Source organism: Arabidopsis lyrata, assembly GCF_000004255.2.
Source record: "Arabidopsis lyrata subsp. lyrata unplaced genomic scaffold ARALYscaffold_8, whole genome shotgun sequence".
NCBI classification, from domain to species: Eukaryota; Viridiplantae; Streptophyta; class Magnoliopsida; order Brassicales; family Brassicaceae; genus Arabidopsis; species Arabidopsis lyrata.
In genome coordinates, this window is record NW_003302548.1 from 10,843,693 (window position 1) to 10,860,733 (window position 17,041).

At 42.6% G+C, this 17,041-nt stretch overlaps 2 protein-coding genes across 2 annotated transcripts; both read right to left on the reverse strand.

Moving 5' to 3' along the window:
- Positions 1-6,621: 6,621 nt before the first annotated feature.
- Positions 6,622-10,253, reverse strand: LOC110225753 (protein KRI1 homolog). The gene is made up of 4 exons (XM_021015722.1): positions 9,942-10,253; positions 7,376-7,393; positions 6,980-7,296; positions 6,622-6,937 (listed from the first exon to the last, which is right to left on the reverse strand). Exons 1-4 carry the CDS (start codon positions 10,251-10,253, stop codon positions 6,622-6,624), a joined length of 963 nt encoding a protein of 320 aa, XP_020871381.1.
- Positions 10,254-10,289: 36 nt separating this feature from the next.
- Positions 10,290-11,246, reverse strand: LOC9299931 (protein KRI1 homolog). The gene has a single exon (XM_021015723.1). The coding sequence runs from the start codon at positions 11,244-11,246 to the stop codon at positions 10,290-10,292; it is 957 nt and encodes a 318-aa protein (XP_020871382.1).
- Positions 11,247-17,041: the final 5,795 nt, after the last annotated feature.

Below are 17,041 nucleotides of genomic sequence, written 5' to 3' on the forward strand. Positions count from 1 at the left end.
GAAGGAATACCACGAAGCAAAGGAAAGTTCCAAAGATCAAAATTCCAAAAGACCAAGGTTAACCAACGAGGAAGAACCAAGGAATTCGAAGGGTAAGATCAATGTTATTCTAGGAGGTTCCAAATTTTGCGGAGATTCGATAAGTTCCATCAAGAAACATAGACGAAATATCTTACTCAAAGCAAGCTTGAGCAAAGAAGAAGATTTTCAAGGTGCCTCAATATCATTTAACGAAGAAGAAACGCGGCATCTCGAAAGACCGCATGATGATGCTCTAGTCATTACCCTTGATGTTGCTAACTTCGAAGTATCAAGGATCCTTATCGATACAGGCAGTTCGGTCGACTTGATCTTTTTAAGTACTCTAGAAAGAATGGGAATCAGCCGAGGAGACATAGTAGGACCCCCATCTCCATTAGTTGCGTTCACAAGCGAGTCAGCCATGTCTCTCGGAACAATCAAGCTACCGGTCCTTGCCAAAAAGGTATCGAAGATCGTGGACTTCGTTGTCTTCGATAAGCCCGCAGCTTACAACATCATCCTCGGGACTCCCTGGATTTATCGAATGAAAGCAGTCCCCTCTACATACCATCAATGTATCAAATTTCCAACATCAAATGGGGTGGAAACAATTCGGGGAGATCAAGAAGCTTCACGGACGTGTTACCTAGCTAGCCACCGTTTGAAGATCCAATAGCAATTAACAAAGCCCGCAAAAGAAGGACTAAGGCAAAAATTTCCTAGTGGGCAGGAAAAAGAGGATGTAGTAGTCGAAGTGGTATTGGAAGAAGACAAACCAGATCGGAAAGTCCGAATTGGAGCAACTTTGACTGGCCAAATAAAAGAAGCTTTGGTCGAACTTTTAAGGAGAAACAAAACATCGTTTGCGTGGTCAGCAGCAGACATGCCTGGTATAGATCCAAATATAATTTGTCACGAGCTAAACGTGGATCCGAGCTTCAAGCCGGTGAAACAGAAAAGAAGAAAGCTCGGAGTGGAGCGAGCCAAAATAGTAAATGACGAAGTGGATAAACTTTTGAAGATAGGGTCCATAAGAGAAGTGCAATACCCGGAATGGGTAACAAACACTGTCGTTGTCAAAAAGAAGAATGGGAAAGATAGGGTTTGCATCGATTTCACAGACCTAAATAAAGCATGTCCCAAAGATAGTTTCCCGCTCCCACATATAGATCGACTTGTAGAGTCCACCGCTGGGAACGAGCTGTTAACATTCATGGACGCCTTCTCGGGTTATAATCAAATAATGATGAACCCCGAAGACCAAGAAAAAACGTCATTCATCACTGATAGAGGTATCTATTGTTATAAGGTAATGCCTTTTGGTTTGAAAAATGCAGGAGCAACTTATCAACGGTTGGTTAACAAGATGTTCCATAATCATCTCGGGAAAACAATGGAAGTCTACATAGATGATATGTTGGTTAAATCGTTAAAGAAAGAGGATCACGTTAAGCATTTAGAGGAATGTTTTGATATTCTCAATAAATATCAAATGAAGCTGAACCCGGCGAAGTGCACATTTGGAGTCCCATCCGGAGAATTTCTTGGTTATATCGTGACAGAAAGAGGGATTGAAGCCAATCCAAATCAAATTAACGCCTTTCTAAACATGCCCTCTCCAAGAAACTTCAAAGAAGTACAACGGTTGACTGGGCGGATTGCGGCTCTGAATCGTTTTATCTCGAGATCAACAGATAAGTCGTTGCCTTTCTACCAAATTCTAAAAGGGAACAAAGGATTCCTTTGGGATGAGAAGTGTGAAGAAGCTTTTGGGCAGCTTAAGGCATACTTAACCACTCCACCTATATTGTCCAAACCGGAAGTGGATGGAAAACTTTATTTGTACGTGTCGGTTTCAAACCACGCGGTTAGTGGAGTCTTGGTTCGAGAGGACCGCGGGGAATAGAAACCAATTTACTACGTAAGCAAGTCAATGACGGATCCGGAAACCAGATACACAATGATGGAAAAACTCGCACTCGCGGTGGTGACTTCGGCCCGAAAGCTGCGCCCATATTTTCAATCCCATCCGGTTGAAGTATTAACCAACCAACCACTCCGAACAATACTTCATAGTCCAAGTCAGTCCGGACGTTTGGCGAAATGGGCGGTGGAGTTAAGCGAGTACGGTATAGAATTCAAAAGCCGGATCAGTATGAAAGCTCAGGTTTTAGCAGATTTCTTAACCGAGCTACCAATACCTGGAACGATAGAGCAACTGGAGAACCAAACTTGGAAATTACACGTAGACGGGTCTTCAACAAAGCAAGGATCTGGAGTGGGAATCAAGTTGGAGTCTCCAACATCAGAAATTCTAGAACAATCATTCCGGTTGTTATTCAATGCCTCCAACAACGAGGCAGAATACGAAGCCCTGATTGCCGGACTTCGATTAGCACAAGGAGTTGGAGCTAAGGAAATATTGGCTTATTGCGATTCGCAGTTAGTAGTTAACCAGTTTAATGGAGACTATGAAGCCAAAGACTCAAGAATGGAAGCGTACCTCGAAGTGGTGAAGGATCTATCTAAAAATTTCTCGAAATTCAAATTAATCCGCATACCTCGGGGGGAGAATACAACTGCGGACGCACTTGCCGCATTGGCGTCAACATCAGATCCTGAGTTGAAAAGAGTTATTCCAGTGGAATGCATTTCGGAGCGAAGCATTCAAGACGACAAGAAAACCCTCGTCGTTACAAGGTCTCGAGCAGCGGCACGTGACCGTGGCGAACCAGAGATCGAACCTCCACCCAACAAACGGAGGAAGTCAAGGGGATCCAACACATCTGACAAGGAACCCGTTCTCTTAGCAGAAGATGTGATTCCAGAAACGATATTAGAAACCGAGACGTTAATCGAGGAGAATGTTCTTGAACCAAACGAACATCCCGAACCGGAGCCACGAGTATTTCACAAGGTCGACCAAATTCCGGCTAAAGACTGGGGGGCTGACTGGAGGGAGCCAATAAAGCACTACATTATGACAGGCGAGCTCCCAAAGAATAAATGGCAGGCCAGAAAAATGAGAATCGTTAGCGCGAAATTTTGTCTGTCAAAAGACACATTGTATAGACGAGGTGTCAGTGACCCTTACCTATTATGCATTTTTGGGCCCGAAGTCGAAATCGTTATGAGCGAAGTGCATGAAGGATTATGTGGGAGTCATTCATCAGGAAGGGCTATGGCTTTTAAAGTTAAAAGAATGGGATATTATTGGCCCACTATGATCACAGATTGTGTTAAGTTCGCCCAAAGATGCAAGCGCTGCCAACTCCATGCACCATTGATCCATCAACCGTCGGAATTATTCTCCTCCATTTCCGCTCCATACCCGTTTATGAGGTGGTCAATGGACATCATTGGACCATTGCACAAGTCAACTCGAGGTGTACAATACCTTTTAGTCCTTACGGACTACTTTTCGAAATGGATTGAAGCTGAGGCGTATGTTGGTATCAAGGATTCAGCGGTGAAGACCTTTATTTGGAAAAACATTATATGTCGACATGGAGTTCCGTACGAAATAGTCACTGATAATGGACCACAATTCATTTCACACGAGTTTGATACCTTTTGTGCGGACTGGGAAATCAAAGTTAGTTATTCTACTCCACGATAGCCGCAAGGAAACGGTCAAGCCGAAGCCGCGAACAAGACGATATTGAGCAATCTCAAGAAACGCTTAAATCATCTAAAGGGAGGATGGTATGAAGAACTCCAACCCGTCCTGTGGGCCTATCGCACAACCCCTAGGCGACCTACAGGAGAAACTCCATTCTCTTTGGTTTATGGCATGGAGGCGGTAGTACCAGCTGAACTCAATGTGCCCGGACTTCGCCGAACAGAAGCACCGTTAAATGAGGAAGAAAATTCAGCAATGCTTAATGATTCACTAGATACCATAAATGAAAGGCGTGATCAAGCTTTGATTCGGATCCAGAATTACCAGTAGGTAGCAGCCCGGTATTACAATTCTAAGGTTAAAAGTAGGCCGTTCTCCGTGGGAAATTATGTATTAAGGCGCGTCTTTGACAACAAAAAGGAAGAAGGTGCCGGTAAACTCGGTATTAATTGGAAAGGACCTTACATTATTACCGAAGTGGTTCGGAATGGTGTTTATAGGTTGAAAGACTTAGAAGACAATCCAGTCAAGCGACCTTGGAATGTGATCAACCTAAAGAAGTTTTATGTTTAAAGCTACGTGCATTGTTTATGTACATGAACTACGGTGTGGCTTGATCCCGAAATGGGTACGTAGGCAGCTCGGAAACGAGTTCAGCTATTAATAAAAATTTGTTTTATTTCTTTATTAAAGGAAAAAGGTTCGACTGTGCAAACAAGTGAAGCAAATAAAGGTTCGGCTATGCGAACATACAAGAGATTGGAAATAGAGCGTTTATTCGAAAGACGGAATGTCCCTCATCGTACACTTCGGACTATGAAAATCTTGTTGACGAGCAGAACACTTCAACTCCTTGACCAGCAAGATCGAGGATTGGCATCATGCAGTCCGGAATTCGAGCAAAGTCAGAAATTCCAAGCTCAGTCCACTCTCCGGGGTGAGATTCAAGGATGTGAAGGTCTCTTGACACCGTAGTAAGCCTGCGTTGCATCCGGTTAATCCTCTTCCGGAGTCTCCTCTTTTCCAACATAAGCTTCCGGTGTTGGAGCGCGAGTGCCTCTATGAACGCCGTCGCTGTTCCTTGGTTTCTGATTGGGAGATCCCTGATCAAAGCACATGGGGCTCGGATCTGAGATCTTAAGAAGCTGTGAAGTGGAGGAGGCTGCCTGCTTGGCTCATTTGGAACATCTTCGTTTATCATTCCGATTCTGGAGAAGTCGGGCATAGATTCTGAACAGCGAAGATTGAACTCCATACCTACTAAAATGAAAAGAATGGTGAGGAGTAGAGGGAAATTGAGACTATAATTTATAGGAACGTTATATCCCTAGCAAGCTGCGGATTCTATCCTAGGAATGGAGTGATTTGCGGAGAGATTTATGCCCTCGAACAGATCCTGCATTAAAAGACGCATTTTCGAGAATATTTGAAAAATAAGGAAAATTGCAAATGTTTCCATAAATAAAAAGGGGCCGAAGCCCATTACGAGTTCAAAATAAGTGAAAAAGTTAGAGAACATTTATGGAAGAGGCTCAGGAACAGGCTCCTTCATCGCCGGTTTAGTCTTCGAAGTGGACGCCTTGTTCTTGGCATCCACTTCGGGATGATCCCGAACGCGTTTCCGACAGGTGCTGGCCTCCTCTTCGTCTTCTTCTTCGCTGTCAGATGGAACGGCATAGACCGGGGCGTTCACGGGACCCGGGACTCCTTTAGCGCGGAGATACATCCGAAACATCTTCGGGATCTCAGCGACAGAGTCAAAGTTTTGCCATTCCCATTGAAAGGGATCACTTTCCAAGGCCCGTATCTTCCTCTCCACCCGAGCGATGCGAGCCTCGAGTGTTTGCCTTTTGAGGCCCAGCCGTTGCCTCTCTTCACACAAGCGACGGTGTTTGTCGGCAACCTAGCATAAAGATGAATGAATAAGATGAAACAAAAGGTTTTTAAATCAAAAACTTTAAATATTTACCTTGTCAATAAAGTCGCAAGCCTCTTTCTTCTCCTTTGAAGGAAAGTGAAAGACGGCGTGAGGGAAGAGAACGCCGGCCGGTTCAAAGCCGTCGCCGGACAAGAAAAGTGGGCTGCCGGGATCAACGGGGGCTACTTTTTCGTTTTCCATTCTCGAAATATTTCTCAAGTAAGATTCTAAAATCATGTTTAAATAAAGCTTAGAAGTAGGTAAGCCTTTATTTATAATGATTTAGGGTTTGTCTTGGAACCATAAAACCAATAATGGTAGTGTGCCCGAGTGGTTTAAACCATTTTTGGAAAATCGAGAAAAGGCAGTTATTGCATTAAAGACGAGCCGTTTTCCCTACTTTTGAGAAATAAGAAGGGAAAGAGCAACCGTCGCATTAACTACAAAGTTTTCTAAGGCTCAAGCCCAATAAATTTATCGAGTTGACTAAACCCGAAGTGGGGAACTCGCTTTAAGCCAAGCTCAGTTCTCGCATTCTAAAGAGAAAGGTCTGATCAGCCTAAAAATCTCGAAAACATAACCACAAGGCCACAAAAGGTTAAAAGCGGACTTTGCAAACCCGCATATAATTTTAACCAAACCCCCTTGGGGTCATAACCTAGAAAGGTTTAAAAGCCTCCTCAGGCAAATATCTTGTTCAAAAGAAATAATAAAGCCTCCTTAGGCAAAAACAAGTTCGAAATTAAGTCTTAAAATTAATGGGACAATTCCCAATTTAAAGTGGACACAGCCACTACGGAGCAACAGCCACCTCGGACTCCGGCTCAACAGTCGAAGCTTCATTCGCCTCCTTGGCAGGTGCTTGGTCAGATAAAACTCCTGGTCCGCTCTCCACAGTACAACCATCCTCCGGGATGACCTCCGGTGTCACAGGAACTTTGGGTGGGACGACATCTTCCGTCTCACTTGAGCCTGGGAAGGACGGTTCCAGTTAATTTTAAAAAAAAAAAACGTAAGGTAAGAAAAGGGTGGTAAGCGTCAGGAGCCAAGCGTTACCTGCTCAGTCTAAACCCGATTCACTTATAGGAGGTGATTCAGTAAAGAATTCCTCGAAGTCATGCGGGTTGAAGGTCGAAGTGGGAAGAGCTGCCAAGCGACTCCGCTTTTCAGAAAGATTAGTCGACAGTTCGGTCCTTTCTTGCTCCTCGGAGAAATCTGTTTCATGGATTTGGTCCAACAGAATCAGGTTGCTCTCATGCTCCTTGATGTCTGATTCCAAGTCTGACCTAGCCTTCTCGGTCTGCATGAAGCGGATGGCCCCTTGGATCAACTCCATCCCGCGTCCCTTAACCTCCTTTCTGGCCTTCGATGCCGACCTTGCCAACTCGGAATCACGTAATTTGGCGATCGCCTTGTACTTCGCGTTAAGCTCAATAAGTTGGTTGTTCAGGGAATCAGCGTTTGATTCGGATTCTTGAAGCCTACCCTGAACACCAGAAAACTCTTCCTGGAGCTTGAAATTCTGGTCGTACTGATCCTGCAGCTCCCCCTTAATCTTCGCCAGTTCGGATGTTAGATTGTCGACCTTGTCTTCCAGATCGTGCTTGGAGCCGGTAGAAGAGCTTAGTTCAGCCTCAAGAGCAGAAAGCTTTTTCTTCCACGCGTCAATCTCCTTTTCCCGACCAAGGATCAGCCCCTCATAATGTTCCATCATGTCATTAAGTTCACCGTTAGCCTGCCATTATGCATGAAATCGGGATGGTGAGTCATTTCGATGAACGGCAGCATAATCGGAAAAATAAAGCGGAACTAACCCGGGATGAATGATGAGCATGAAGCAAATAGCGTTCACGAATCGCAGGGCGCCACTTGTCGAAGTCTGGCAAGATCGAACCCGATCGGGTCTTGAAGCATCGGAAAACGCTGCCTTCCTTCTCCATAGTTGCAAAGGAAGAAGAGTTGTAAAAATCGGAATCTGAATAGAGACAAAAACTTTTAAGACTGTGTGAATCACCAAACCTGAAAGCGATTTGACTTGAGGGACAAGAGCAGGCTTTAACCTCGAGGAAGCATCTCGGGATTCAGAATCTCCCTTTTTGGGAGATGCGCTCCGGGCAGTCTTTTCACTGTCAGGTTGGGAAGGGGAAGACATATCAACCGGTCGTGGAGGACCCATTGGTTCAGTAGGAGGAGATGATCGAGGTGAACGATCAGTCCGGGCCCTTGACTTTTCCCTTTGCGGGGAAGAATCACTGCGAGAGGACTTGTCTCTCTTCCGGCGAACCAAGTTCTTAATTGGTTCATTGCTAAAATCATCTCGGGGAGGACGAGGTGAATCACGGCGAGGAGATCGGTCCCTCCGAGGAGAACGTGAATCATGACGATCGCGACGAGGAGTTAATCTGAAAGAAGCAACGGATCTGGCTCCTTCGGTGCTGCCATCATCAACCAGCAGGGTCCTACTGTAGTCCTTCTTGTCTATAGAAGTCGCGAGAATTTTTTTCTTCTCCTCGCAAGCCTCAGCCATCGGCTTGGAAAGCATCTTACGCTTGGCCGCAAGGGCCCGAGATGACATCCCCTGAGTTGAGGGAGGAGGCGGAAGTTGGTGAAGATGACCTGGTGGACTCATCCTGAGTCTGTGGTTAGCTTCTAGGAATCGTTCAAGAGTGAAAGAATTCCAAAGGGTTTCCCCTTCAAGAATTATTTTGAAGAATTCGATGAACTCTTCAGATGGGAGAGTGGAAGCGACGAAAGCTGCGAAATGAAACAACGGTGTTAGTCAATAAAGATAAAGAAACAACCGGGAAAGATACGGGCGACCTAATCTCTACCAGGTTTCGCAGACCACTTCGAAGGGAGAAAATCTGCAAGATTTCCAATCGAAGCGGGAGTTTTCTTAATCAGAAACCAAGGATGATGCCAATTTTCATCCTTGTTCGGAAGATGTGAAATGATGTTCCTGTTGGCGTTAGGATATGCTGAGAAATACCCCGTTTTCTTCGATGAACTTCTCACGCTTAGAAGCTCATTTAGTTCAGTGACTCCGATAACGTATCCGGCCTCCGCCGCGATTGTTATAATTCCAAGAACAGTACGGAGAAGATTGGGGGTTAATTGAGGAAGAGCGATTTCAAGAGCCGCTAGGTATCGAACTAGGGCTTCAGGAAGAGGAAAAGTCAGCCCGCAACCTTTAAAATAGATCTCATATACACAGAAATAGCCGTCGCGATGGTTTTCTGGGGACTCCGTAGGATCAGCTATCTGCGCCTCCGCCATAATTCCCGGTGGAATTCGGCAGAGCTCTTTCAATCGTTCGAGGGACTGAAGGGTGCAGGTGGATCTATAGTGTGGACCGGCAATATCATTAGAGCGGGTGCACTCGTCATTGCTAGAACGCCTCTTATCAAAAGACGGAGACTCGGGTCTATCGGAATCGGAAGTCATTGGGAAGAATGAAAAATTCAAGTTTCGGGAAAAAGAAGAATTTGGAGAGAAAAGTAGAAGGAGTTTTTAACCACAAAGATCAAGAGTAAAAGTAATAATGAAAAAGAAGGTTACCTCACGCAAGCTAGGTGATAATGATGGAACCGTCTTGGAAATCGTGGAAGAAGTGGGAAGGTTTTTTCCCGCTTTAATAGTAAAACGATATGCGGTCATAATGGCGACAGATGTCACGCGACTAAATATGGGTAGCACCGAAATTAAAGGACTGATGGGATCTTGGCGGGAAAATCAGAAGATTCCTCGGAACGCAATCTTTGGTCATTAAAGCATTTAAAGTCCTCCGAATTGGAATAGCACTTCGAAGAACTTGGGGGGCTAATTGTTGGTGTCGGATCCCGCACCAGAAGTCCGAGACCAACCAAAGACTGCCACGTAGTCAAGATAAATGCCCATAAAGGATGAAGCCCGTCGAATCCGTGAGCCAAGGGAACAGTCGAAGTGGGTATCGCCACAAGGAGAATCCGAAGTGACTGCATTTTGGCATGAGTCCGGCATCGAAATTACGGTTGAATCGGTTTAAGGACATTTGGGCCAAAAGGCGGGGCCCATGAAGATCAGAGTCAATTCAAATTCAAACGTTGAGGCATTAAAGCCGAAGATCAAAACGGACACATTTAAGAGAGAATAATTATACTTAATTAGCCATTTTAATGTCGTTTTCCTATGTATAAATACAAAGGCCAATGGCCATGTAAGGGGGATCTTCCTCTCAAGAAAGAAATACTATAGCAATTTTCGTAGCAATTTATAGTTTTTACATATTCATTTTTGTCCCTCAAGAGTAATCTTTCCTACTTAATAAAAATACTTGAGTGTGTGAATCCGACATCCACAATCTACTTCTTCTTCCTCTTCTTCTCCATCATCCCCCAAAACGTTCCCCTTGTGCTTCAAACCCTTTTCTCTAGCGGCTGTAAAAACATCCCCACCTTTAGTCACATCCCAATCTTTGGGAAGTCCAAGCAATTCATCTTCCTTGTCAAAATCTGGTTTCTCTCCATCATCATCCTCATCACTATTCAAATCCGAATCCTCCGCACCATAATACTTATCATCAAACGCAGCTTTCATCATCTTATCATACTCCTCCGGATCAAACTCATCATCAAAATCTTTCGCATCTAACGGACATTCTTCTCCATCCTTAAAACCAGCAACATAAAGCACCTTCTTCATCTTCTCCTTCATCTCCTTCTTCTTAACATTCTTCAATCGCTTCAACTCCTATTTCCTCTCAATCTCAGCCATCTTCATTCTCTCCTCTTTACTCTTCCTCTGCACCTTCCTCGCGTTATCCTTCTTCCTCACCGACCCTTTCACAACCCTAGACTGACCCATAACGATGTCCCCAGCATTCTCTTCATGCCTATAGCTTCTCTCCAACGGTCTTCCTGCCTCAAAATCCTCCTGATCCCAAACAGCTTGCTCATCCTCACTCAACTCCTTCAACTCTGCTTTATCTATAATCTTCTCCTCTTTCTCCTTCCACAATTGTTTCACCAAATAATCTTTCAAAAACTGATTCTCAACAACCTCAGCTTCTTCACCAAAATACTCATCAATTTTCTTAGCTAACTCCTGATCAACCTCCACATCATCATCTCCTTCCTTCTCCACAACTCTCAAAAAATCATCATCTCCATCACTCTCATTCCCTCCAGCTTCCAAAGCATCCGTAACAGCTCTCCTCAACTCGCCCTGCTGCTCAGCGTAAGTCCTAACCTTCCTCTCCTCATCTTCCTCAACAAACTCAGGACCTTCCTCAAGCAAATGATGTGCTTGAACATCTTTCAAATACAACTTCTTCTTCTTCTTCTTCTTCTTCTTCTTCTTATCCTTCTCATCAACCTCATCTTCTTCACTACTCTCATCAGACTCAAAGAACTTAGCATCTTTGTTCTTAATAATAGGATCCTTTTTCTTTACCTTAAGCAACAAATCAACGAATTTGAGATCGCTTTCTGGATTTCCGAGATCAGAATCCGGCTCAGACTCAGGCTCAGAATCTTCCTCGGGATCGTCGATGAGACCTTTCTTCTTCTGCTCCTCGTGTCGCTGGAGAGCCTCGCGGTTCTTGTTGTGCTCCAATCTCTTCATGTATTTTTCATCGAGCTCGAAGCCTGTGAACTGTGAAAGGTCGTCGCCGTCGTCATCATCTGGTATCGCTTTCGGCCGCCCCATTATGCTAGGGTTTCTGCAATTGTTTGGTCCTTTCTCTAATTTATACGTCCTAATTTATACAAAATTGCGCAAAAGACCTTCTTCCTTTTCTATATTCTTAAAATTAGACAAAACTATTCTTTATTGATTATATGTACCTGTTTTTGTTTTTGTTAATGTCGGTTTGATATAAAGTCCAGATTTGGTCTTATAGTATAAAAATAAGTAGTTCTGGACATTCAGGATTTCCAATTGGATTTGGTTCCGGTTTTTCTGGATTCGGGTAATTCGGATAGAAAAGTATGATCTACTTAACTTATTATTACCAGGTCTTTGTTTAGAATTTAGATTTCCAATCTTTCCCACTTTTGTTTTTTTTTTCTATATTTCTCTATGTTTCACTAGTAATTTTTTAACCACAATTCACTAGGCATAAGCATGATTAAAGGCAAGCTCTTATAGAAATCTTAAGTTTTTCTTAACATCTAATGCAATATAATTTAATCAATTTTGTGCTTTAATGTTAAGAAACGTTCCTTAGCTAAGAGCCATGTTCTAAAAATCTCCGCCTATCCCGATTACTCCCCGCTTAATCGCTAGGCCCACCCTATTCGCCTCGATTAATGACTAATCCTCTAAAGAAATCAGTTACCCGATTACTCTCCGTCTAATCCGATTACTTTTCGTCTAATCCGATTACTTCTCGCCTAATCCGATTACTCCCCGCCTAATTTACATATCCCGATTATTTTTAGATTTCAAGTATAAAAAAACTTTTTATTTTTGTTATTCAATCATTTAAATTGGGAGTTTGTGATGTTTTACAATAACTTATGTTCAAATTTTAATAAAAATCATAAATTTGTAATAAAACTCATAAAAATTTATCTCAAAATATAGTTTTATGTGTTAATGCGATAAAAATATAAAAAAAAACCATAAAACTAATGCCCGATTAATCCCGATTTTAATCTGATTTTCCGATTAATCGCTAGGCCTATACCGAACGCCCGACTAGCTCCTAGCGATTTTTTAAACACGGAGCATATATGGACAAAATATTTCAGAAATTAAGTTTAAAACATTTATGCTTTCTGTTATTTATGTTATAAATTGTATCTCATGTATGTTTTAATTTTTTTAATTTGCAACTATAATTAAATTTTCTATAATTATAAATTTTATTTTTATGTTAATTTTTTTCTTTCTAAGAACCACATGTTAAAAGCCTACCATTAATCACACAAAAATCTTAACTCAAAAATACTATCTCTTAACAATCACTTTTACACATATATTACTTAAATATTGCTAAGAAATATTTCTAAGATACTACCAATAATCATGCTCTACCATCTTTCTTCTCCGGTTAACTTACTCTTGGTATCCTGCTCTGTAGGTGTTATCCGAATTAGAAGAGAAAGCCGAATTTATCCAAGAAGAAAGAGGTACGATCCAATTCTGTGCTTCTGGAGCCATATGTTTTCCTCTCCCAAAGAAATCTTTTATCTGTACCGGTAATTTATTTGCATCTTTATGGAGACATGGACCTATGAGGCAATCTGTTTTCGTTCCCAGGGGAGTATGCGAGGATGGTTGAAGCATATTGTGATAAGGAGGAGAAGGCCATGATGGATAAGGAGGCTGCCAATAATTGTTGTTGTAGAAACGACCTCCACGACCTCGATATCCGCGACCGCCACGGCCACGACCACGATTGCCACGGTTGCCACGATTGCCACCATAATTAGAATTATTGGAGTAGGAGTGGTTACCGGAACCGTGAGTAGAAGGATGATTCTGGGATGGCTCCGATGAAGTGTAGAGAAGAGTAGGTGAAGAAGAAGAAGCAGAAGGAGGAGCGCTACTAGGGACAGACCTCAGGTGCTTCGATAGTCGATCTTCCTCGCTTTGTAGCATCGACCGTGTTTCAATGAAACCCGGAAAAGGCGATTTGTGTTTGATGACGTTGATGATACTATCAAACTTGTCTGACAAGCCATTGAGGATGTGCATCACTAAGACACGTTCGGAGATCGGTGAATCAACATTCGCAAGGAGATCGGAGATGGACTTGAGCTTCTTACAATATTCATGAACAGATAGATCTCCAATAACTGTGGTTCGCAGTTCATTCTCTAATTGCATAGCGCGTGCTTCCTTGTTATCACGAAACAAGCTTTCGATGGCAGTCCAAAGGTCATGAGCGGAGCACTTTGGTTTGAGAACAGTTTCGAGGATGGACTCCGTAATTGTCCCGTAGATCCACATCTTGACAAGATCGTTGTGTTCCTTCCATGACTTTTCAGTTTCCGGTGTGGAGGAGGAGGTGCCGTCGATGTGACCAAGAACACCAAAACTGCTACAATGTGTTTCAAAAAGCTCTCTCCATGTATCATAATTGAGTTTGGTCATGTCAAGAGTGATGGGTACGTAAGCTTTGATTTGGCTTATAGAGAATGGTTTGTCATTGGTGGGAGGAGTAAGGGCCATCGTTGAGAATAGAGAGAATTAGAGATGAATAACAAGAAAGAGGATTGCTTTGAGGAAGAAGGAAGATGAAGAGAAAAGGATGAAGAAGAAGGGAGACGAAAAGATGAAAAAGAAGGGAGATGAAGAGAGAAAGAGGAGACGAAAAGAGTGTTTTTAGAAGAGCAAAGGCTCTGATACCATATTGGATAATGAATTGCCGTGTCTCCTCTCATATTAGAGACATCAATATATAGAGTTACAAAGAGTACTAGGGTATACATCAAAGGGTAGAGATGGAAATATACATATCCTAACAAGTCAACGCATCATTCTTCCCCTGATGTGGCCTCTTGCGATAATAGGATTGGTGCACCGTATCAATACTTCCGTCGCGGAAAATGAGCTTGTCCTCAAGCGTGAACGTCGGAAACAACCGGACAAATTCCCGCGACGACATCCACGAATTGCAATCTGACGATTGACCCAGCCATTGGACAAGAAACTCGCGGCCGCCAATCGCATTAAACCTCACCTCTAGTATCTTCTCCGGAAAGAACACTTCTTCTTCAATCAATTCCGGTGGCGCTGCAGACTGAGCAGATTGATGATTGCCCATAACTGCTTTCAACTGCGAGATGTGAAAAACATTGTGAATTTTTGACGCATCAGGCAGTTTCAAGCGATACGCAACAGCACCAATTCTCTCTAGGATGCGAAATGGACCAAAAAATTTGGCAGACAGCTTGTGCCAATTTCGGAGAACCACAAATTGTTGACGATATGGCTGGAGCTTCAAATACACCCACTCTCCCACCTGATACACCACCTCACAAAGTTTCTTGTCAGCAACCTTTTTCATCAAATCATGCGCTCGCTGCAAATTTAATTGAATCCGTTCTAACATGATATCACGTTCCTTGAGCTGAACCTCCAACTCCCAGCTCTCTGTGGACCCAACTTCAAATTTAATTAGCTGTGGGGGATCACGATCATACACAACTTTAAAGGGGTTAGTCTTGATGGAAGAATGAAAGGATGTGTTATATGAAAATTCTGACCATGGAAGAAATTTAGCCCAAGTCTTGGGGTGGCTAGATGCGAAACAACGAAGATAAGTTTCTAGGCAGCGATTTAGAACCTCAATCTGACCATCGGTCTGCGGATGATAGGCTGTACTGAACTTGAGTTTGGTACCCGACAAACGAAACAATTCAGTCCATACCTTGCCCAAAAACAGACGATCCCTGTCGGAGACAATCGATTTTGGGAATCCATGTAGTCTCACCACTTCAGTAATGAACTTATTCTCCACATCCAAAGCAGAGAAAGGGTGCTTCAGTCCAATAAAATGTGCGAATTTGCTCAACCGATCTACAACAACCAATATCACATTAACTCCACCCGAGGTTGGCAATCCTTCAATGAAATCCAACGAGATATCTTCCCAAATGGTTGTAGGTATAGGCAAAGGCTACAGCAAACCTGCTGGAGACAAAGTGGAGTACTTGTGCTCTTGACATACAGAACGAACATTCATAGACATACTTCTGCACATCCTTGTAAATACCTTCCCAGTGAAAAAACTCTTGAATCCTCTTTAACGTTTTGAGGACGCCTGCATGACCTCCTACTTTACTGTCATGGAACTCATGTAGAAACAGAGGAATACACTTTGATGTCTTAGGAATTACCAATCTCCTCTTATACCATAACTTCCCATCCACCAATGTATAATGCGCATTCTTTAAGGTCTGAAGTTGTAGTTGAGAAATAAGAGCTTGAATTCCCGGATCCTCTGTAATTTCTTTATACAAATCATGTAGTTGAATCACTGCAGGAACTGTTATAGCTAACAACATCACAGAAATCGGATGTGGAATTTTTGACAACCCATCTGCTGCTTTGTTTTCAACACTAGGCTTATACACAATTTCCATATCAAACCCCAACAACCGAGTGAGCCACCTCTGATATTCCATATTAACTCCTCTCTGTTCCAACAAAAAATTTAAACTTCTCTGATCTGTGTGGACCATGAATCTTCTTCCAAGCAAATAATGCTTACATTTGAGAACTGCTATTACTATTGCCATCAATTCTCTCACATATGCGGGTTTCAACAGTTCACGAGTAGTCAAGCCATGACTAAAATAAGCAATTGGTCATTTGTCTTGCAACAGAACAACGCCTACTCCAGTCCCAGAAGCATCAGACTCAATGATGAAAAGCTTATTAAAATCTGGCAAACTCAAAACAAGCGCATATATCATTGCTTGTTTCAATTGCTCAAACGCTTGTTGAGCCTCATCTGACCATTGAAACTGATCTTTCTTCAATAATTATGTACTCCGATCAACTCAATCAACCCAGAAAATAAGAATAAAGTATAAACTCAGCTTTTAAGAAACTCTGATTTGAATTTAAGAAAGATTCGATCGATTACCAAAGTAGCAATTGATCTATGAAAGATATATAATCGTTCACCTCTCACACTAGCAACGATTACAAGAGCTCAACATAGAGACTCTCTTCTGGCGCATCACCAGGACCAAATATCTCTCTCACAGAATCACAACAAATCAGAAAAAGCATAAAAAGAAACAGAGTTGCCAACGGCTTATTTATACTCGAAGTACTCTACAGTAAAGCCTATGTCTCACCCAGAGCCTTTCCCTTCTTCTTTGTTCTCGTCCACGTCCTCAGTCAACGCATCATTCTTCTCCTGATGTGGCTCTTGCGATAATAGGATTGGTGCACCGTATCATATTGTCAAGTTAAGCAAAAACTTCATGATTCTATCTCTTAACAATCAAATATGGAGAAGTTCATTATGGAGCTAAACGTACCTCGTATTATTATAGTGGATGGTCAAGATGCGTTCTTGTGCTGTTCTTATACATTTATCTGATTTTAGGCTGACTTGAGGAGACGGAACGTGAAAACACTCTATTGCAGAAAGATATATATATCCGACCTACAGAAACATAGTTTCAGTGGCACACTAGCTTTCAAATGGCTGACAGAGACGTATTCGTGTAGCTGTAGTGCCAGGAAGGAAGAACTTCTTACATATGCTTTGAGGTATGACAGATTGCTAAATGTTTCTTTCCTCGTCTTTGTTTTCCACTTTTCTAGCGTATCAAAGTAGTTGTTTGGGATTCACCTTATTGATTGAATTGCTTGTTCCAGGAAGCTACTAAAAGAGCCCAAGAAAAAGCTTTTGAATGCATTTTGAGTCTCGAAGAAGATTTTGCAAAGGCTAGGTATATTTTATCATCCTCTTGTCTTTTATCTTTCACTTGCTGAACAAGTTATTAGTTTTTGTCCAAACAGTTTGTTTGATA